Genomic DNA, 23,229 nt, shown 5'->3' with positions numbered 1-23,229 from the left:
ACAGACACACTGTTTGGGTGTGCATAATGCTAATGGGTCCTGGGATTCATATAAAATTACTTTCAGTGAATTTACTTGGATGTACCCAGTGACAGATGACTTCTTAGCGTCTAGTGGACACACATTTTCTCTGTTGTCACCAAAAATATATACTGAAGGGGACAAATATCAAGAATAACTCATTACAACCTGATATAATCCTGAAAAAAGGAGAAGTGATAGAGCTTTAGTGGTGTTTAAAGTACCAGATAGTTTGGTAGGTACCATAGTTTAAAAAAAAACAACTCTCTCTAAAAACATCCCCCCCCCACCCATCTCAGAAGGTGGCCATTGTTTTATATGTCACTATTTTAACTAAAGATTTCCATTGCTGTAATGATATTCAAAAGGTCTCGGAGCCTTTTGCTAATCTTCCAGTTAAAGAGCCCCTTTAAGAGAATTAAAATTCCAGTTCCCCTTTGTCTCTTCATCATTTCATTTTTGTGGAGGCTTCTATCTTATGTATGTACAATATTCCTGCTTTCATGTTTTAAATTCTCATTTTCTTACTGCTCTAGAGTTTTAGAATGATGTAACCTACTACTTGTTTCTTTTCTTAATCTTATTCTAGAGGATAAAAAAATGTGTGCACCAAACAGTTTCAAAATTTTCCAAAATAAGGAATAAATACTTCTATTTTTTTTAAAAGTTAAATTAGAGAAGTTTCACTGCTCTACAGCATCAGTTCCTAACTGTGTAATGTAAACCTAGCTAGTGGCGCTTGTATACTGGTTGTTGTAATACCCCATTTTGACCCACCCACAAAACCCACTCTGGATCCACCACTGATTTCCTGTGATTGCACAAGTCAATGCAGCGATAAAGCCACATTAAATACACAACATAAATACTACAGGAGGACTACAGCACAAAGGTTTATATAAATATATATGTATACTTTTTTTAAACATCCAACCATTGCAGATACTGGGCCCACTAAATAAAAGAACCATCAAACAAAAATAAATTAAATAAAAAAAAGCTTGCTGCTCTTACATCTAGTGTGCCAGTTACTGTGCAAATCCTGAGAAAGGGAGGAAAAACAAAGAGGTGGGGAAAGTTGACATAAAAACTGAAAAGTTTGGTTCACACAATTATAATAGTAATAGAAAAGAACCCACTAGTTTAAAAGCCTTACAGGAACAAAAAAACTAATGGTGTTCAGGAGCTGTACAGTGCTGACACAAAGCTAACGACAGGAAAAATAAATAAAATAAAAGGCAGTTTGATTTTAATAATTACCACGCTCATGAGTGATGACTGAGGAAGGGAGGACAGGACATTTAGTTCAAAGAAAAGAAAACGGGGGAAAAAAAGAAAAAAAAGTTGAGAATTTGTTTTTAGCAAATACAAGATATATTCAGTATTTTTTTTGGCAAATTAGTTCTGTAAAAAAGAGAAAGATCAAATAAAAAAAAATAACCAAAACAAAAAGCCCTAAAATGAGGAAGCATAAAAATATCTGACATAAGAAAAATCATTTAATGCTGTTAGCAAAGAGTTACTTATACTTGCATGCAAAATTTGTCATTCCTAGTAATATAAGCAGCTGATTTTAAAAAAAAAGTCCATTTCAGAAGCTAACATTATGTACAATAATTTATAAGTAAATATTAAAGGAAATTATGTCCAGAATGTCCAAACATTCTGGAGAATAATTTGCAGTGAAATATGAAAGCAATGTTCAAGCTAGTCTATGCCTTATAAGTCAGAGCAAAATACTGCTCAAGCCACAGGTGTGGGCCCGAAGTTCACCCGTGGAAGTGCTCAAATGAGTCAAGCATGCAGGATTTATTAAACTGTGGGAGCATTTTTGGAGAAAAAGTAATTATGATCTGTCTTAAAGGCATTCAATCAAATTAAACAATTCATGGTTTTGATTTGATGCAAGCACCAAATAACTTATAAATATGCTACGTAAAACAATTACAAGCACTATAACCAATGAAAGGGGCAGTGCAACATGTATGAATTCGGAACTTCAAAATACAACAATGGATAGGCAGTCAAGCTTTTTTTCCTTGTTTTTAAGAATAAAAACCATTGTAAAGGTTTATTTAACTGTGGGATTTAAACAGAGTACAACGAAGAGTATACTTGATAAAGAGGGAGAAATGTGGTTTACTAGTTCTATTATTAAGGTAAAAAAGTAAACCTAATGGTTCCAGACAATCACACTAATAGGATGACAGAACCCACTGTGAGACAGAAGAAAGAAATTGACAATGAACTTGACAACACTGAGGGTAATAAAGTCAAATTGGTTCAAAATCAAAACTAAACCTAAAACAGCATATTTCCCAAAAAGACAAACTGAACAGAATTACTTGTAAAGAAGAAACTTCCATAGAAACATCTTCCAAACTGCAGTTGCAGTTCCTATAACCTCTGATGTTTAATTTAGTGCTTACTAAATTATATAATTTTTATTCAAACCGCAGACAGGTTTACAAATCAGTCGGAACCTTTCATTTTATTTTATGCTAAAACTGGTTAGGGATTTCTGAAACCTTTAATGTAGGGCCTTGTTACATGTTAATTTTAGACAGTTTCTAACCCCTGGATTGTCCATAGATTAACCTGAAACTAGCTTGAAGCACTCTTTAGGAGGCTTAAGTTTATGCCACTCAGCTTAAATTTATCTCTGATCTGTGTTACCCAGCTCATGTTATACTAATGTGTGGCCACTTACCTATCCCCTCCAACCCTGCTAGCCCGGATCAGATTTGTTGCCCCCTGCACAGCCCAGCACCCCAGTTCTCCGCTCACTGCTCCTCTGCCACCTCCCTTCCCCCCCCCCCCCGGGAAGCAGGCAGGAAAGGGTTAACCTGCCTGCCTGGCCACTGCTGCCCCTGCTGTCTGGGCTGGGCTCTGCTGAAAGAGCACTGCCCCACAGCCTAGCAGTGGGAGCAAGGCAAGTAGGATAATCCTTCCTTGCCTGCTTCCCCAGGACAGACAGCCTGGGCAGCCACAAGTAAGTATGTGGGGGGCAAGAGAGAACCCAGAGGGGCAGGGAGAGCCCCAGGGAAGGGGGGCAATCAGGGAAGCCTCAAGGGGCAGGGCAGAAACCTGGAATGGGGGCATGGATTCTTACCTTTCAGTTCTCCAGGTCCTTGCTGGCCTGAACATCTGACTGCTCCAAACTCAGGCTAGCGCTAAAACTGATCAACATTTGAGCAGCTCACAGTATAACATGTAACAAGGCTCATAAATGAATGCTGCTGTTTGTTACTGGAATCTGCTTTCAATTTTACATGTAATTTCTTTCACTGCTTCAGAATTATATAAAGCATTCTTCTGGGATGCTCCCTTACTTTCAGAAATGTAGTAGTGATTTTTTTGGTGTTTAATTATCAGCCATCTGAAGGAATCATATCTTAACTTCAAACTGATATTTCAGTGTGGATTTACAGGGACCCTTATCTAAACAGCTTGCTTCAACGAGGATGAGTGAAAGGTGACAGATCCTTTTTGGTAAGATAAAAATACCTGATCCCTCTTCTGTCACCATGCCGAGGCCCTCTGCTTTGTTCTGACGTTCAAAAGCATTTAAGTCAAGAACACTGTAATGATAAAAGGAAATTCAAATAAATATTTTGACACACTGATTTTTGAAACTATGGGACTGACAACTGGAAGGATAATTATCTTATTAGCTGAAGAACAGAGAACATTTTAGATGATAAGTGAAACATGTAATGCCACTAGAGCTAGTCACATTTTTTAAAATAAAAAACTACTTTACAATGTTGCATTTCTGGAGTAATTAAAGTAATATCAATGACAAGACTTACACTAGACATTATAACTGAATTTGTCTGTAATGTTGACCATCTAGTTTGTTCTGTGTACTCCTTACTTATAAAGCAAGCAATTTCTAAGCCTATTAACTGGATGGTTTACATACAGAAATTTATAACAGTGTCAGTTATGGACTAAAACTTGGCTGTTTGTCAGATCAAGTCAAATATGAGAAGTAGACTGGCAGGAAAAGGCTTTGTTACTCTGATGAGTTCCAGGTATCGGTATTATGTGGACCAATTTGGGGCCACCAGAGTGAACCTAGCCTTTCCTGAATCGATTTTCTTGAGTTTACACAGGATTACAAGGATTGTAGGTGATGTATAAAATATATCCCACATCCATGGAATTAGAAACATATATCCCTTAGAACACAGACTCTGTAATCTGCTGGAGCAAAGGTAGTAGCATTTCTCACAGAGGCGGTCACAGAGAGCTCTGTGCAAGTAATGTCCCATAAACCAAGCATAAATATGATAACTAAATCCATATTTGTCTACTTGAGGTTGTCACAGAAACATCTGCTGAGATAATCTGCCAGTATACTCTGAAAGTCTACAAGGTGGACCACCAATATTCTTATGCCCTTCCTTAGAAAAATGGCCTCTGTATCATGGATAAAATCTAGTGCTTCTGCCCTTTCACATTAAGCATTGTAGGGTGTTGTACATAATTTTTTGGATGCCTTGACCTCTGGTACTGGATTCTCCTGAGCTCCAGAATACTGAAATGGAGATAGGCCTCTTAATGTGACAACTGGCATTGTTTGGTAAACTTTTCATTATGAGTTCTCCACTTCTACTTCAAAGCATTAGTCACTACAGATATAGTAGGGAGCACTGAAAAGAATGGAACATTTTTCCACACCTGCTGCAAATACCTCTGCCAGAGGATTTCAAGACTTCTTCTGGGATGTGCATCTTCCACTTATATTGTATACATCTGGATACTAAGACACCTTCAGCCAGCCCTGCACAGGGTATATTCCCATGGCTGAGAGCCTCGTCAGCTGATGGAACTCCCAGCTGCAGAAGCTTGCTACTTGCTGGTGCAGTGGAAAATCAGGATTGAGATCCCAGACTCCACTTGCACTAGCAATAAGGCATGATGGGATCTGATGCTGGATACAACAATTATGCCTCCTGCCATGCAAGTATGGCATGGCCAGAAGCATGATTGTGGGGATTCCAAATTGGATGCCCTTGTGCCTTTATTTACATATCTACAGGTGCCTTAGTGGCTAGGGACAGAAATTACACATAAACCAAAAGAAGTGATCAGAGACCAGTGCAAATCTGTAATACAACAGAAATTCAGTGCAAATAAACCACTTTCAAAATGGCCAAAACTGGTTTAAGATGAACCTGAATGGATGTGGCATCAGATTTAACTGATTTAGGTTAAATTGCTTAACTGAGCTTCTGTCCCAGATCCTCTGCAGATTCAAGTCAACTCACAGTCTCCCAGCATCCCAGGATGCTTTGCACCTCCCCCTCACTTTGCACTGTACAGGGTAGCCAGCTTAACCTTGGCCCAAGCTGTCTGCTCCAGTGGAGCAAGGAGGTGTGCTCTAGTGTCCCCAGCTTCTGGTCTAGGCCACTGCAGGCATGTGGCTGCATTTCCGGAATCAAGAGTAAATGTCTGTTCCCTTACTTATCGGTTCAATCTACACAGCCAAGACTACTCTGTGAGGATTGAATCAATTCAGCCTCAGGATTTTTGACTATCTGTACTTAGCCAGTGTGGCACACTTGCTCTCCTGAACAAACAAAGCTATGAAACTTCAACTTTGGGAAACAGTCTGTGCAGTGCAGTGAGGACACCTCTCAGGATGCTGCTGCTTTGCCCCATACAGACATATCAATGGAATGTCTGTCATTCAGGGATGTGAGAGCCCCCACATAATGAACAAAAACCTTGGGGATTTTTGATCATCATGGGGTGATATTCTCAGATTAGGGTAAAAATATTAACTAACCTCAACCTACCTTACATGCACACACCCTAACTGAAGTTAGTTACAAAGTGCTATCACATCTGCAAGTCAGATTCCTCCTGCAAGCTATCAGCTGGGACAATAAAAAGAAACTGAGGGCTGGAGAACAGAAATAGGAGTATGGCTCAAAGGAATTTAGCATGAGATTCAGCCAATGGACACTGCAAGCTAAAGAGTTCAACTCCCCATGTTTTGGAGTATATAGGTCAGAAATGAAACATATAAAGATAAGTACTTGAAGAACAAAAAAAGAGTCAATTATATCTTTTTCACAGGAATGGGAGGGGAGGGAGGGGGGAGAAGAGGATTCTTTTTTGTTGGCCACCTCTACTGTTCAAGCTTCTTTACCTCAAACAGTAAGACCTTGAGGGAAATGGAGTACTAGTAGATTATCTGAACCCCCAATGCTTCTTATCTTCTGCAAATCAGAAGCTGAAAATGGGAGTCTATGATCCATCATGCTTTTATTTTTTTTGGAAACATTTACTTCTGTGTTTCCACTTGTCAGTCTATAGGATCCTGACAGCAACTGTCAAGGTACAGCTGCTTATTTCCAGTTCCATGACTTTCCCCAGGCAAGAAAAAAAAATCTCCCAACGCATCAAAACAAACAGCTTCATTCCTTTCTATGCCTTCAAAAACCCCATTAACCTCCTTCCTTATGCAGGTCTTCTTTGGAAATTTGGATAAAAGACCTTTATATAGCATCTTGAAAGCAATCGAATCTGCAACAAGTCATGGACTCATCACTGATAATGACTTACCATATATACTTGAATAGAAGATGACCCTGGTTATAAGACAACCCCCCCAATAATTAAAATCTCTAAACTCTGAAATTAAACATTGCTGTAGCAATTTTCATATAGTACCCATGAACTTAATTTATCCAGAATTGATGCAAGGTACCTTTTTTTGAAACTGCTGCAAGTTTTAGCACATGTAAACACACTTTAGAGCAGTGCTTTGGTACCAACTTATATGTAGTACAAATTATGCATGATAGTATTCCGAAGTCAAAGGCTCATGATTTACCACATGCTTCATTGGACTGGAGCCCACCAGAGTCAACAACATTTCAAGCCATGGTGACCCCACAGCTCAGCACTGCTCAGTATGTGTGTATACTCCAGGTTATCCCCGGCTTCCCCAATAAAGGATCCTTGTGCTAATTAGCCCCCACTCATGACTGGAACCAGGTGTTCTTATCACAAGTCCTGGGATCCTCCAAAAAATTATATGCAGAGGAGGTGCAGGGCAACCTGTCCAGTTTCACCTCAGGGAGGGTAGGGCCACACTAATCACGTGTCCCAGGATCCGAGGGTATGGTGGAGGGATTCTGAGTGAACTGTATGCAGCGTGGTGGTTCACCATGACTTGAAGAAAAAATGGTGTGGAGAGGGACTGTGTTTAATGGGCACTACCATATTTGTTATTCAGATGGGCTAAACTAATCTATTCTTGTGGTAGGTGCCTAATAGCATGTTTGCCCAATGTGGACCACGTGTTTTATAGTCATGCTCAGCGTTGGCTGCATTTATTCAACTTCATAGCTGGTTTCCATTGCTGAGCATATGCTATATTTGGCAGCAACATAATGACAGACTATGTATTTAGTGAGATTTCCTTGTATACCATTATAAGATGAGGGGCTTTTTTCCCCATGCCAGGGGCGGAGGGGGAACCTCATCTTTTATTCAAGTACATTTGGTACTACTAACTCGGGTCATCAATAAATGCATCAGCCAATCACAAATGTCAAAAAATGATGAGAGAAGAAACACCACCTCATCCATCAGCTAAACTCATATTAAATCCAAAGCATATCTGCCATCACACCTAAAATCTAATTATATACAAAGCATATTAGATTTCAGGTACAAGGAGCTCCTTCCACAAAACATCTAGAAGCAGCTAAAGTTCCAAGAGGCCTAGACTGCAAACCTGAGTAGAAAATAGCAGGCAGATAGTTCTGATCTGATTGCTTTCATAACCTGCAAACATAAGCTTTTATTTATTATGACAAAGTGGAGGGGGCAGAATTGGGCCACTTAAATCCAAGGATAAATAGCAGAAGGCCACAAGAGTAGCAGCTTCTAAATAGACATGGAGTGGGGCTCTCTCACATGGGAGTAAAATATTAGAAAAGGCTATATATTAAGCTTCTTTCTCTCCTTTTTTTAGCCATTTCAGCTTCCATTATTCTTCCAAAGTTTCCAAAAAACTTTTCCTAACCTCCTGTTGCAACAGTTGTTGTTTCCCTGGGTATTTTACTGGGAAAAGTTTGATTTGATTTTTTTAATTATTTTTAAAAGTTCCAGATATTGCTGTAAGATATTGTTGAAAACCTGGGGATATAAAGAAAACTGCCATGTGTGGCACACATACTGTTTGTGTCCCATCAGGTAATTCTTCCAACATTACAAATCCTCTAGCAATTTTATTAATAAACACATAGATAATTTCTTACCTGCAAAACTGCATAAGACCAGCAAGGCTCTGAAAGAAACCCACATCCTTTTTGTCCTTGAGGTAGTCCAGCATTTTCTGCAGAAAACATAAACCACATACTCAATGAATATGTTATCTGCTTTCTACATTGCTTATTATGCCAGTTGAAATAATGATGATGGCATATATGCATTACATAAAAAGGCTCACTGAGAAATATCTTGCTAGCATAAGTAGGATGGATTTTTTAATATACACCAACCCTTCTGAAGAAGGCCATCATATTTTAGACTTTCCTGAAAATAAAAACAACACTAACCTCAGCATATAGAAAACTAAATACAAAATTTAGAATGTAAAATAGTTTTCTCTTGTTCACTCTTTACAGTTTTATGGACATACACAAACAAGTTAATTTCCTAAAATACAGAACGGAAGAGAGGAAAGGTTGTTATTTCATTTTTTTTAAATATCTCTGATATTATGGTCATAGGGTTGGGGTGATGTGACAATGATGTAAGAAATGAGACAAAATAGGCAGACTAACTGCTATAAAGGAAAAAACAATGCAAAAGCACACACACAGATTGAAAAATCAGGTATTGTGGCATCATTTTCAGAAGTACCAACATTCAGAAGATGGTTATTAAAGCAATGATTCAACACTAAACCAATATTAATTTAAGCATGTATAGGCATTTTGAGGATTCAGATTATTAACAATTATTTTTTGTCAATCCTGTCTAAGGATGACTGACTCCAAAAAAGGATAACTATTTTTCAGTGAAGCACTACAGAATGTGATCAGAAAAGAAAGTGTCACCTGGGGCTGGAAGAGGTCCTGGTCAGACATAATACTGGGATTGCTTTGCTGAAGCACTTGAAGCACTACAAAAATGTAGCACTAGAGATGCAGACAAACACAACACACTCCCCCAACTGCCAAGCCCCTGCTTGGAGCACTTCCATTGTGCTCCCCAGCCACAGAGTACAAGAGGGGATTGCGTGGACTGGAGGACCAGGAAGGGATGCAGCTGAGCCTGCTACAGCCCTAGTTTTCCTGAACATTGTGTCTTTGCTTCTCCATCGTTAGCTGGAACCAGAGTCAGAGGGACTTGTAGGGATTCATGATCTTCAGCTTCAGCAGAACTCATTAACTGCTCACCCCGCTTCCTCTCCTTCCCCTCTTGGATGGATGGAGAGAGAGAAGAGCTGGAGAGAGAAGAGCTGTGGGATGCTGGGGTAAACGGGAGTCTCCGTGGACCCTATTAGAGCCACTTGCAGCCCGCCCCCCACCCATCACCTACCATGAGAAGCTCCTGCTCCAGGAAGACCCTACCACCTGACATGGAGCCAGGGTGGCTTAAAACAGGCAACAAGGAGGCTCCACTAGGGTCCACAGAGCCTAGCTATTAGGAATACACAGAAGGAATACACAGAATAACAAAAGATACTCTACCTAGAGTACCAGAATGAGACTTTCACTGCATACTCCTCTGTCCTGGGGAAGAAGTGTGCGGACAAAGACCACCTGACAAACATTAGTCATATTGCTTAATGCACTACTGGAGGATATTAGGAAATCATGGCAAGGAGAACAATAAAGAACCTATATAAAACAGTATAAACAAATGAATGGCATATGGTCAAACACTATACCTGTTGAACTGTAGAGTTTCCTCCATTTAAGATGGCAATTCCAAGCTTTAGAGTAGCTGCAACCATTGGACCCATCTCACCTTAAAAATATGAAACCAATACTTTTCAGATCATATTTAAATGGAGACAAAACCTATTCCACTAACTTATCCTGTCTTAAGACATGCACTGCATGCATTGATTTGAATAACAATATGCGGGAACAAACCATTTAAAATAGTCTCCCTTGTAAAGTAGATGCATCTGTTCTTTACCATCCTTAGTGTGTGACTTAGACTTAGTCACACCACAGAAAATGGCAGCAGTACACTTTTGAACTAAAACACCTCTGATGTGTTTTAGCTCAAAAGCATGCCACTGCCATTTTCTCAGCACCTATGCACATTTCACCACTTATATAACTGCAAACGACGTAGCTCCAAGCATCTGGCACCGAGGTGCTTGCCTGTGTAAAAATGCCCAGTTGGGATACACAGAATAACAAAAGATGCTGATTGCACAAAAAAAGAGAAGAAAAAACAAAAGACAGGAAAAACTGTGTTCAAAAAACATGAATCACTCTTCAATCATGACAGCTTCAAATAGTTGGTTCTGAGGTTGGACTCACAATTTGAAGTTGACTGTCAATTTAATTAGGTGTTCTCACTGTATATATCTGTGGACAAACTTTTGACACTTCCTTAGGGATTGACAGTGAGGTGAAGTATTTATAGCATCTAAAGAAAATTATAATGGACAGCTTTGTTTAACAAACAGTGCTGTGGGAACAGAGCACAGAAAGGAATATGGAATTGATGAATGACTGGTGCAAGGTGGTGTCTGGTTGACCAAAGCCTAAAGCTGTGTTTTAGCAAAGAACATTGCTGAGGAAGGAGATGGAAGAACAGATTGTAAGTGGGGTTGGGTGAATTTATTTGAAAAAGAACTAAAACAAACATAAAGGTCAGAGCCTGTTTCAAATGCAGAGACGCATAAAACCCTGCAATTTGGGGGCCTCGCTTTGACACTGCATACTCTCAACACACAACTATGACCACCTAAATACCTTTCTTTCACCTCCACAATATTTGGATTCCAGGCCTTGATCAGAAAAAAGTAAGAAGTTAACTTGTGAGGAATCACAGCCAAAATTTGCTGGATAAGCTTCCAAATAAGCATGCAAAATTTGGATGTATACTTGAAGAGGAACACAAACAACTTTTTCATAAAAATTTACAAATGTTTTACCTATTAGTAAGTATGATTTTTTTAGACGATAACCCCAAAGATCATAATTTAAGTGGCAGGAGTTTACCTTTGCTGGCACTGATAGTCTGAAGTACCATCTCCGCAGCACCCCGATCATGCAGTCTGGCTTGCTGGTACAGAAGTTTTTGCTTTTCCATTTCCTTTTCCTGAACACAAATCCCAATCATTTAAATTAAGGACATCAACAGCTATCAGCTCTCCAAAGATTTTTTGTTCTCTCTTAGTATATGGGCTCTATTGCAACATCATAGACCAACTGAACACAAAAAATGGTACTGATCAAATACTTAACACATGAAAGCAATATTTTCCCTCTGTATTTTTCTTTCTATACTTTTATTGCTCGGTTTATCTGGAACGAGTTGTCTCAATTGTAAATATTTAGATTAGTTCAAAACCCATAATTCATAGTATATGTACTGCATACATTAAACTTTCAATTTTATGCTATGGTTTTGTAAAACCTTATATTATTCTCTTAATAATCTTCTACATAGTGACTATTACTTGATACTGCTCAGCACGTGGCTCTTGAGTTACAAGTTGTCACCGAATAACAGAACAGATCTTGGAGAATTTTTATTTTTCCGAAATGTATAATTAATTGGCAGTAGTATATTTTGAGTGTGAATCTGACTCATAAGACAGTATAGGTTTTCCCAACCCACATCATTCCCCCAAAATATATTCAATAGAATATATTGTGCCTTTATATATTGCATTCTCTGGTGGCAACAAACAATACTGCATGGGGCTGCTTGAGAGATGGCTGACGTTTGTTCTCTATAATTCAAACTACCACTGAAAACATAAAGAGAAAATAAAAAGCAAACATAAAGGCACAGGTCATTTTAGATGCTTTCACAAGGTTAACTGGTTTGCTGGGGAATTGAGAAAGACTAAGCAGTATAAGTTGCAAAATGGAAGTTGCATAGAGCCCTATGAGAGCGAGTCCATCGGATGATGTGGTAGAAAAGCTTAGTCAATGGGACATGACACAATCAATTAGTATCATGTCCAAAAACACAATGGCCAAAACATGTATGACCTAAGAGCAGAAACAGCTGCAGCAGAGGTAGCCAGAGTGACAGCTTTGCTGCCATAAACTTTCCATCCAAAGTACAAAAAAATAGACACTGGAAGATGGAAGAGGTTTAAAAAATGAAGGCTTGCTAGATACAGAATATGAAAAGTAAAAATAATCAAGAAGAGGGGAACAGTAGAAATGAATTTAAATGAATGAGAAAAAGTAACCTTTAAATTAAAGCAAACCAACACAGACATTTATGCTGTTACCAGAGAGTTCTCGCCGAGGCTGGCAAATTTGTTTCTTAAATCTTTGATAATATCGTGCTGCGGAAACAAAATTCATCAGGGTTTTTTTTTTCACACTATTAGAGCTCCTGCGGTTAAATGTTATGTTTTTCCTTAAATTATGTGATAAATCTAAATGGTGACAAAAAAGGAAAAAAAAATATGGCAGCTTTGCTTTATATGTAGCCATGCTAATATCTGAAAGTTTTGCCTTCATGTTTAAACCTCTTCCTGTGGATTGAAAAACAAAACAAAACTACATAGACACACACATACACACATCACCAAATAATCATTACAACACAGTTTCAGTAAAACTGCAATAAAATATTTTCATCTGCTTGAGGTCACTTAAAACTGATAAACATTTTCCCTATTTTTGTTTTGTTTTGTTTTTAGACCCAACAATCTTTTATTTCTCTTCCATTGCAAGATTTATTTACTTTTGCTCCCTGCCTATATCAGCCATAATGGATTTAACATCAAGTATTTTTTACTGATGGTGCACTGACGAAAGCTTATTAGCTTTCTCACCACTCAATCATTTGAAGATCAAGAAAATGTGTAGATATAATACCAAGAATTGCACAGCAAAAGAGAAGTAGGAAGAAACTCTATTAAAAGAATTGAAGACGTGCTGGAGAGAAAGCTATTTCAAGGAGTTTGTGTGAAATTATGCCATTTAGATAATCACCAGTGACCATATGGGGCAGAAAACAAGCAGTGGATCAGTCCTTGGATATCAGCTTCCACATCTCTTATTTCCCCTTTTAGCCTGGCTACATTTTCTGCTTCTCTTTTTCTTCAACCAATACTTAAGCATTTGTAGATACTGGATGAGAAGGTCACATGGTAAGAGTCTTGCTTAATGACAACCTTCATGAAATTGCTGCTACCATAGAAAATGTACTTGACCAGGGACCTGTTGCTCAGATATTATCACCTCTCTTTCTGATATGGGCAGACTTCTACATATTGTCACCATTGCAGCTCTAGGACTAGTGTCTGTACTTAACAATGTTTTCTCAAGCTAGTAGCAAGTAGAGGAGGAATTAGTTTGCTATTTAATTTGCTCTCACATCATTCTCATAATGGCAATAATTTTTTTTTATGCTAAATGAAAAAGGTGATGATGAAAAATCAGAGATAATGTTGGGGCAGGAGGCTAGAACATGGACAATAACAATAAATCAGTTATATCTTGAATGGGTATAACTGAACACATGAACTGTGAACATTGAGAACTATGAACATTGAACTATGAACATTGAGCCTGAAGTGTTCTCACTTAAGGCTCTTTTCTGCAAGGCTCCGTATGAGTTAGGAGGTTTCCTCAATTAGCTTCTTTAAAAGCTGAGTCTGTTGAAAACTCAATTTCTGTTTCAGCTTGACTTTTTAATACATGAAAAGCATCCACATGGCAAAACCAGATGCTAAATCTGTTCTGCATTAATGTCTCCATTAAAAATTCATCTTCAAACACTTATCATGTTGCAGTATCCAAGATATACAATTTTTACATATACATAGAAAAAAAATAATTGCAGTACATCAAAATAATATTAGTTAGGAATTGCTGGCACAGGTTAATGATATTTTTATTATCAATTCCCATGTGTCCTACGCACAAAGAGATTTTTTTAAATCACCTAAACTTTGCAAGTTTATAAATGTTTTCTCTGGCTATGGGTATAACCAAGATTGATGCTGTTACCTTTGCATTGTACATTTGCTGCTTCTTTGCATTATGGAACACAAATTGTCAAAAGGTTGAGATGAGCAAAATTAGGATTTTGGTTAATCCAAACACATATTTTCTTTTGTAGAAATATATACACACTTGAAAATAGCATAAAGAGTTTGGGCTTTTGTGGTCAGTGACTTCCGTGTCATAAGAAAGTAATTATAATTTCAGTCACACCAATCCTGGAAGAATGGAGTATTGCTCCATTTACTCATTTTAGTAGTCTTATATATTTCCAAATTAGGGTGGGGCAGATGCAGTTAGTCTATAGCAAAAACTGATATTATTGCATAAGTTTTTAATTCAGGGCAGTCTTTAGGGTTAGGGACACATATTACACATAAACCGGTTTAAGTGATCAAAAACTGGTTTAAACCTGTAACAGAACAGATGTTCAGTGCACATAAACCAGTTTGAAAATGGCTGAAACCAGTTTGAGATGAACCTAGTTGAATGTAGTATCAAGACATAACTGATTTGGCTCAAAACGGTTTAGGCAATCAATGTCTGTCCCAGACCCCTTGCTGGTTTAAGATAAGCCAGAATCCCCCAGCATCCTGGCATACTCTCTGGGCTGGGCAGGGCTCTCTGCTTCACAGCAGGGCTTGCCTCTCCTCTCTGCTCCCTCAGTATAGCTCTGTCAGAGACTGCAGGTACAGCAGGGCTTCCCCCACTGCTAGCTGGACAAGGAGGAAACCTACCTCCACCTCCTATCTCCCACCATAGGCATGTGGTATACTAGCTAAAGCCAAAAGGTGTCTGTGTGTGAGCATCTCCATTTTCACTGGGACAGGTAGACAGAATAATGATGGATTATGGCTTTTGGAGTTAATCAACAGGCCAGCTGGTAAGCTGTTTAAGAAGAGTTTGAACTAATGGAGATAGGCTATTGTTTTGCTGATGAGGTGATAAACCTTGTTATCAGCCCCTGCTGGCTTGTTCCCCTGTCGGTTTGCTGCAGACTGTATAAAGAAGCAGGGAGGGAGGTTGAAAAGCTCCGTACCATCAACAGATGCATGCACTGCACACCCTGTTTGCCTCAGAGTGCTAGCAGGGGGCTTGGGTCTGGTAACACTCCTGCCCCTTGAGCAGCCAATGGGAAAAAGCCCGGGATGGTGCAGTCAGACCTCCCTAATCAGAACATCCTGCTGGAGCCTGGCCACAGCCTGCCCAGCTCAGCTCTGTGGAAGGAAGGGAGGGTTGCTCTAGTGCCCCCCGGCTTCTAGCCTGAGCCACTGCAGGCATGTGCCTGAATTTCCTCAGTCCAGAGAGAATGTCTGTCTGGCTACAAACCAGTTCAGCCTAGCTAGGTTAAACTAACCTGCAAAAATTGAATCAATTCAGGCTCAGGCTTTTTGAATGTCTGCCCCTAGCCTAGGAGGACAAGTTCTAGGCCCTAGGTTGTTTGACTGAATTATAAAAGAAAAGGAAACTGCCTTTACTATGAAAAAGATTTTTGCTTTACCTTCTCCCTTATTCGTGCTTTTGGTCATTTTAGTGTTTGTTACTCAGGCATCCAGTTAATCATCAAGGAATCAGCACACACAGAGTAAAAGGTAAGGATTCTGTTTTCAGATAATATTATTCTCAGTATGCTCTTCCTTGGATTACATACATGACTGAAGTTTACAACCAACCGAAGAATACAATACAAAAGTTGATCAACAATTTCGTTTTCAGTAGTCTTCTTTCAAGTCATCATCACTGGAAACAGAATAATGAAATTCACAAATTCTCTTTTTTGCTTATTATCCAATAGAAGTTTGCAGAGGTGAGGAAAGAACATCATAGATGTTGTGTTGTTTCCAGCAATGTGTGGATTCTATAAGATTTACAGTCCTATTGTCTTAAGATGAATGAGAGACATTTTCAAAAATAGGGTAACTGGATGATTTCAACAAAAGATATAAAAGATGTATTTATGCATAGCTTATATACACTTTATTCGTCCACAGTTCTCTGGCTGCCAGGTAAAGTCTTTATAAAAAGAGTTGCTAGAAAATGACTGAAGAGAATATTTGATGATGAAATAATTTTTGGCAAAAAAATCTGAGACCCGATAAGATGGAGTTCCGAATTGTCTTATCATGTAATATAATCCACACTTACAAAACATGGCTCTTGGTTATTTTCTCTAGTAGCACCCCTAGCTGCTATACAATTGAGAGGATTGAGTCTCCTTCTGCCATTTAGCTTAGACCTGTAGCTCAAGAAGTGAAGGTTCATGCTCTTAGAGCCAAAGGGCATGGGTCAAATACCCAGAGAAGACCAACCAGGTGTGTTTTTATAAGAGCAGGAGCTAGGCAACAATCTTCTACAAACAACCAAAAACAAACAAACAAAATGTTCTATTTCATTTTTAGAAGAAATTATGACCACAATTTGAAAGACCAAATAATGAGATGGAAGTTTAGAGAGACTAAACTATGGCCAGGTACACACATTACACTTTTACCAATATAAGTGATTGGAAACTGGTCTATACCTGTAACAGAATGTAAGTCTGGCACACAGAGTGATTAAAAAATGGCAGAAGCCTGGCTAAGATTTGCATACACCCCCTCCCAAAGGGTGAATGTGTTCTGTTCACTACCGATCTAAACGATGCCACTGACAGAAAACCATGTAACTTAGATTTGAAAAGCCAGAGGTAGAATCAATATCTGTACCTAGTCCAAGAGAAGGCAAACAGAATCAAACAAAACAGTGACATTAACTTCAAACCTATTATGAAATGATCATTTCTCCTTTAATCTATCCTCAAATTATCTAGGTTCTACTTTATTCCCTGTGCTGCAGCACTAAAGGAGCTCTGCTTCTCTCTCCCAGATTGTATACTAGACACAAATGTAGAGAACAAATGGTACTACATGCCCCTACACAATATATGTCACTGAATGCTTTGCATACATAAAAACCTGCAGGTCCCTAATGCAAAATTTGTGGGTAATTGTTTACATTTACTTTAAGATAATTTGTTCTGTAGAGTGCAATGATTTCTATTCCCAAAACAACCATCTAGAAATGCATCAACTCTAAAGAAAAGTACACTGGGAAAGGAAATGAACCAAGACATACAAATTAGGCATAGAACTGTTCTGGGGAGGGAATTTATTTTATAAAATAAACTTTTCTATTCTACTTGAAAAAATAATTTGGCAACTGCAGTCTCATAATCATAATTCTGTTTCAGTTAACAGCTTAATTCTACCATATCCAGGTTTTACCTAGTTAAAAGTACATTACTGAGTAGTGACATCTAGCTGAGTTGATGCATCTTTTCTAGACTGGAGTCCTGATAGCACAATACAGAATATCATAAAGCAAGAGGACTTTTTTAAAAGAACAGATTAAAAAGTATAATTTTATACTGCTATCGGGTTTTCAGATACAGACACATGTATCATTAAAGTATAACTAATTTATCTTGAAAAAGATCATCAGAAAAGTATTTCTAGTAATATAAAAAGCAGGACTTCCTCTTTTGCTTGCAGAGCTTTCTCTGATTATACTTACCAGTGCTGATAATGCTGATTCGCTGGGTTGCAAAATGATAGTCATTAAAAAGTAAGCAATTACAAATAGTTTATTATAGTAAAATCCCTGTTATCCGGTATGAGTGGGGAATACCAGGTGTTGGTTAGGTCAAAATTCCGGTTATCTGAAGCAGCACAGGGTGGTGGGTGGCAGCAGCAGCCACTGTGTGTGGAACTTTCCACTCGCACTCTCCTGTCCCAGCCAGAAATTCCAGTTAATAGAGTATTCTGGTTTGTAGGATGCCAGATAACAGGGATTCTACTGTATAGAGCAAATTAGCTAGCATATTCATATGTACAGGCATATGACATTCTTCATCTGGAGTACTGCGTCCAGTTTTGGGCTCCACAATTCAAAAAGGATGTGGAGAAGCTTGAGAGAGTCCAGAGAAGAGCCACGCGCATGATCAGAGGTCAGGGAAGCAGACCCTACGATGACAGGCTGAGAGCCCTGGGGCTCTTTAGCCTGGAAAAGCGCAGGCTCAGGGGTGATCTGATGGCCACCTATAAGTTTCTCAGGGGTGACCACCAGTATCTGGGGGAACGTTTGTTCACCAGAGCGTCCCAAGGGATGACGACTAGGTCGAATGGTCATAAACTACTACAAGACCGTTTCAGGCTGGACATAAGGAAGAATTTCTTTACTGTCCGAGGCCCCAAGGTCTGGAACAGCCTGCCACCGGAGGTGGTTCAAGTGCCTACATTGAACACCTTCAAGAGCAAACTGGATGCTTATCTTGCTGGGATCCTATGACCCCTGCTGACTTCCTGCCCTTTGGGCAGGGGGCTGGACTTGATGATCTTCCGAGGTCCCTTCCAGCCCTAATGTCTATGAAGTCTATGAAATCTATGAAATCTAGTATGATGCAATATACAGAATGGAAATGGGGTGAGATATTAGGCACAATACACCCATAAACTGTTAACAGAGCAAATATCATGAATAAGCATATGCATGTGTGTGGCTGGAAATGAGAGTGGAATATATGTACAGGAAAAAAAATGCTAAGTTACTAAAATTGAGAAGAAAGCTTTTAAGTCATAAGCATGTCTTCCTTTATACTCTTTTTAGCACATTTCTGACACTAAACAAATAATGATGATGAAATGAGATGTGGCTAATAAAGGTATTTTAGCTACAATGAATACTTTTATCTGTTGTCCCTTGATTGCTTTTGTGGAACCTAATCTGTACTAGTTACAAGTAGCTATGGAAAAAAAGAAAAAACCACAACTAACTCCATGGGTATTTGGGAAAAAGAAAAATTGGAGAGGGGGAAAAAGTCTTCCTTTTCCTAGCATAGGAATTCAGAGGAAGCAGAGTTACAATCATGTAAATCAATCTCAGCTTCTCCATTCCCTACCTTTTAAAAAAATTGCACTGAAAAAAAAGTCCTTTAATGCTGCATGTTGCTTCATCTATATTATGAATAAACAGGGTAAGTATAGATATCTAACAGAAAAGACTTAGAATCAAAGAAAATATTATTCTATATTCTCAAAGCATTAAAGCCATGCTAAAACTGCACAGGAACAAAGGCATAAGTCTAAACAAAAAAAAAGATTAATTTAGAATATTATGTCATACTATATAGCAAGTTCTTTGGGGGAATCGATCTTTTCAACGTTTTAGGAAAACAATATTGGAAACTGTGACGATGTCTTTTAGAAATACTTGGTAGAGTGTTCTTTCTGTTTAGAAAATGCTTGAAATAAAATTCATCAATCTAAGAATAAGTATTTTCATCAAAATTATTATATCAACAATACAAATATATAGAAGCAGGCAACATGAAACAAAACAGCATCAATTCAAATTGATGGAGATGAAGTTAACAATTGCAGGGCAACGTTAATATCAAGATAAAGGTAATAAAGATGCAGCCTACAGTGAGACATGACAGGAAGAAAAAAAAGAGAAAAGGAATGAAGATATCTTTGAAAAAGTTGGAAATTATTTTGATACTTTGTTAATAAAGTAATTAAACATACTTAAATGAATGTACCTCAAGCTGAGGACCAATTCAGCAGATTCCAATCTGAATGGATATGAAATGGTTAGCTTAATCTTTTTCTTCCATGGTAAGGTTAAAAAAAAAAAACTCAGGGAGAAGCAATCTGTTCACAAGATAATTTTGGAATTATTGCATTACAAATAACCAGGAAACAATAAGAAAGTTACAAAACAAATCACTTGGTTATATATCATACTTGTTTGTCTCACTGAGGGACAATTTTTTCCTCTTCTCCGTGAGTGTTCAGGGTCCAACTAGAAACAGTGAACAACTTGGTTCTTCTGTGGTAGCAAAACCATACAGGAATTGGGAGCTGATATCAGGGTAGAGGCAAAAAGTCTTGAAACACTTATGTCTCATTCAGGCTAAAATCATAGAGGGTCATTCCATGCCCCTACTACATTAAGTTTATGGGAGACAGCTCAGAGGTGCTACTGCATGGAAGAGAAAGCAGTAATATGCATAAAGTCGCTCCACTATTGCTTTAAGGATTTGGCTCTAAGATTTACATAGAAATTTTAGGGTAAGATTTCAACATTTCTTTCACCGAATATAATTTGATCCAAAATAGAAAATGCTTGGAACAAGTTACAAAGTTGATGTTTTACATTTTCCTCAAGGGAATATCAACTGTTCTCACTGAGCAGCTGGGTTCTATTGTGTGGGTCAGATGGTAGGGACAGCTAAATCTGGGTTCAGAGTCTTCAGATGGAAATTGTTGTAATATTGTTTTTTCTGTTAATAAAGTTAAGCCCCAAGATTTTGATGAGTGTCATCCTATAGAGTCTGCAAACTTTATTTGTTCCATGGTGGTAATGCCACCTACTCACAAACAGATGATCATGTGGCTGTATACTTTTATATTTTCCCTTTTTCCATATCCAGTGGAATACAAAAGTGTCTTTAACCTCACTACTGGATACCCTTCCTTCAAAAGATAATGTTTTTCAGGTGAGGTCTGTATGTAAACTCTCAGGCTTCAAGTTAAAAAGCACTTATACAAATTATTTATTCCAATCTATCTAGCAAAAATTTAAAAAAGAGCACACATTTAAGTGCTTCATTACTGAAGTCCCATTTGGCAGATAAGGACAAATCAAAGCAGGTATAATAACAAAAAAAATTTGCATTCTGGGGTATCCCACATGTGGGAGCTCCACACTTGATGCCAGTTGGGACTACACTGTGCTAAATGTTTTCAGCACATATCCCCTTGACTTGTATGGAGACATTATATGATATATGGGTCCAAATGTGAGAATTTCAGAAACTATGGCCATAATACGAGAAATAGTCCCTATACACTAACAGTCCAAAAAAGAAATAAAGGTCGAGTGGGTTAAGTACTTCCCCAGTTGTTACCAACAAGCCACTTAGAAATAGTTGGGAGAAAAAGACTGCATCCCAGACTACAGTATAGCAGATGGTGAGGGTGGGGTTGCCTTAAAGATGCTCTGTGGCTAGTACTAGGAGTACCTGTATACATCATTGGGTGGTAAGAGATGCTGATAAACACAGAAGATAGGAAGTAGCCCAGGGAAGCAGTGATAGAGCCTTAGGAATGACCCTAACCCATTTAACATTGGGCTCCTCAGCTGGACCAAGAGGAGATGAGTATGGGTTCCCTTTGCTCCTGTTCTATGCCAACTCTGCCAGAGTACACACTCTGAAAGTAAAAGGCCAAAAAATTGATGACACTCCAGCTCCAGTTTGCAGAAGGCCATAGGCTGTGCACATCTAGTCCAGTAGACTTTTCAGTTTGGGGTTTGAATGTTGTGTTACTATGGATCCAAAAGGACTGACACCTGATCAGGAAAGACAGAAGCAAGGGAAGATGCCAAAAGTGTTTTTGTGTGAATACTAGCCCTAAGAGGTGCACTATGGGCACTAACTGGACCCTCTGACAGCTGACTTTGGGCAAACCTCTTAACTGTTTTCCAGACTAGTAATTTTCACTTTATAAAAATAGCTTCGAGCTATTAAGATTGTGAAAAAAGCCTTCAGAAAGTAACCGGTGCATAACCAATGCAACTGTGAGTGTTTGTATATGAAGAAAGCATGAAACCATAGCTCTGAATTATAAACTGTCCCATTAATAGCAATAGTTGCCCACTCTTATGCCAAAATTAAACAGTCAATGATTTAAATATTTAATACTTCACTGGTAATCAAAGCATAATAAAATGCAGGCAAATATATTATTTGAAATTTGTCGTATCTGTGACAAATCATGACAACATAGTCCTCATGTACCTTGATACTGTTTCTGATAGGAACACACTGCTGTGCTGTGCTGTATCCAGAATTTGCAAGAAACAGTTGAACAAATTACTGAACCAAAGTGATTTGAATAAAATAGAAATTTGAGGATAAAACAGTAAGCATTTTGTATCTTTTAACTGCTAGAGGTAAAGCTTTTATCAGGAAAATAAATAGGGTTGTGCAAAATTTCACCGGCTGTTTCGTTCTGACACTGTTTTAACCAATTTTGAGGTAGAAACAGCAACATCAGAATGAAACAAAGACCATCAAAATAGCCTCAAAACAAAAAGAGGCTGGTTGAAAAATTTCAACCATAGGCTGGGGATGGGAAGTCAGTCCAGCTGGGCTGGCTTCCCATCCCCCTTGCTAGATCATGCCGGGGCGGAAGGCAATCTTTGTGTATGCAAGCTGGGTAACTATGTATATAACCACCCAGTCTGTGAATGCAAATATACATGCTTTATGCTTGGATAGATCCAGGTTAAGTTTTAGGGGTCGCTTTGGAAATGTCATAGTAACTACTATTCATTTAAACATGGATCTCTTTAGGATTTGTCGGGGGGGCAATTTGTTTTTGGTTGGTTGGCTTAGTTTACTTTGCATAAAAGGAGGGCGGTTCCATGTTAGGAATGGGAATCCTTTTTTTCCCTCTCAGATTCTGTATTAATCCAAGTTTGTAATATGTCCCCCTGCCCTTAAGTAAGAGCAACCCCAAAACTGAAGGAACACCCTAATAACTTATTCTGTTAAGTTATCCTCTAAAGCTGACTTTCAACTGGTCTTTTCCAAAGAAGACCTGGAGGTTCTGGCGAGAGAATTTTAGAGATGGTTCCATGTTCCTGATGACTGGTGAAGGCCAATGAAAAAATACCTTTAAAGACTAGTTTGACTTTTCAGTTCTTCTCCAAGAAACAACACAATTATCTGAAATTACGTGAACCTGGAACCTGCTCTTCTCATTATTCTTAAGAGAAACGTGTCTGAAGGACACAGTGTATGGTCACTCTCTTTATGTTGTGGCCACAGGACATTGTTCTGGATGATTTCTAGCAATGTGGATCCTATGCTATGAATTTAATTATTAGTTTCTAATTTTGAAGAAATCAACTATCATAGTAGCTAGGGTCAGGAGGGACCTGAACAGATCATCTAGCCTGACCCCCT

The 23,229-nt window shown here is 38.5% G+C and overlaps 1 protein-coding gene across 17 annotated transcripts in view; it reads right to left on the bottom strand.

The window, feature by feature from the left end:
• The window catches only part of RYR2 (ryanodine receptor 2), an 847,904-nt gene that overhangs the window by 90,931 nt on the left and 733,744 nt on the right, over window positions 1-23,229 (bottom strand). For all 17 annotated transcript variants that reach the window (XR_003095960.1, XM_025213656.1, XM_025213760.1 and 14 more), the window contains 4 exons: window positions 11,241-11,340; window positions 9,947-10,026; window positions 8,307-8,383; window positions 3,529-3,602 (listed from right to left, as the gene is read on the bottom strand). Coding sequence is in view for 16 of the 17 variants with exons in the window: in XM_025213656.1 (XP_025069441.1) it covers window positions 3,529-3,602; window positions 8,307-8,383; window positions 9,947-10,026; window positions 11,241-11,340 (331 nt within the window). In the remaining variant the exon portion in view is untranslated. The remainder of the gene's footprint in view (window positions 1-3,528; window positions 3,603-8,306; window positions 8,384-9,946; window positions 10,027-11,240; window positions 11,341-23,229) is intronic.

The sequence above is a fragment of the Alligator sinensis genome, unplaced genomic scaffold, assembly GCF_000455745.1.
Source record: "Alligator sinensis unplaced genomic scaffold, ASM45574v1 scaffold93_2, whole genome shotgun sequence".
Classification (NCBI taxonomy): Eukaryota; Metazoa; Chordata; order Crocodylia; family Alligatoridae; genus Alligator; species Alligator sinensis.
Note: the sequence above shows the minus strand (reverse complement) of the source record. Positions and strands in the feature narration are given on the sequence as shown.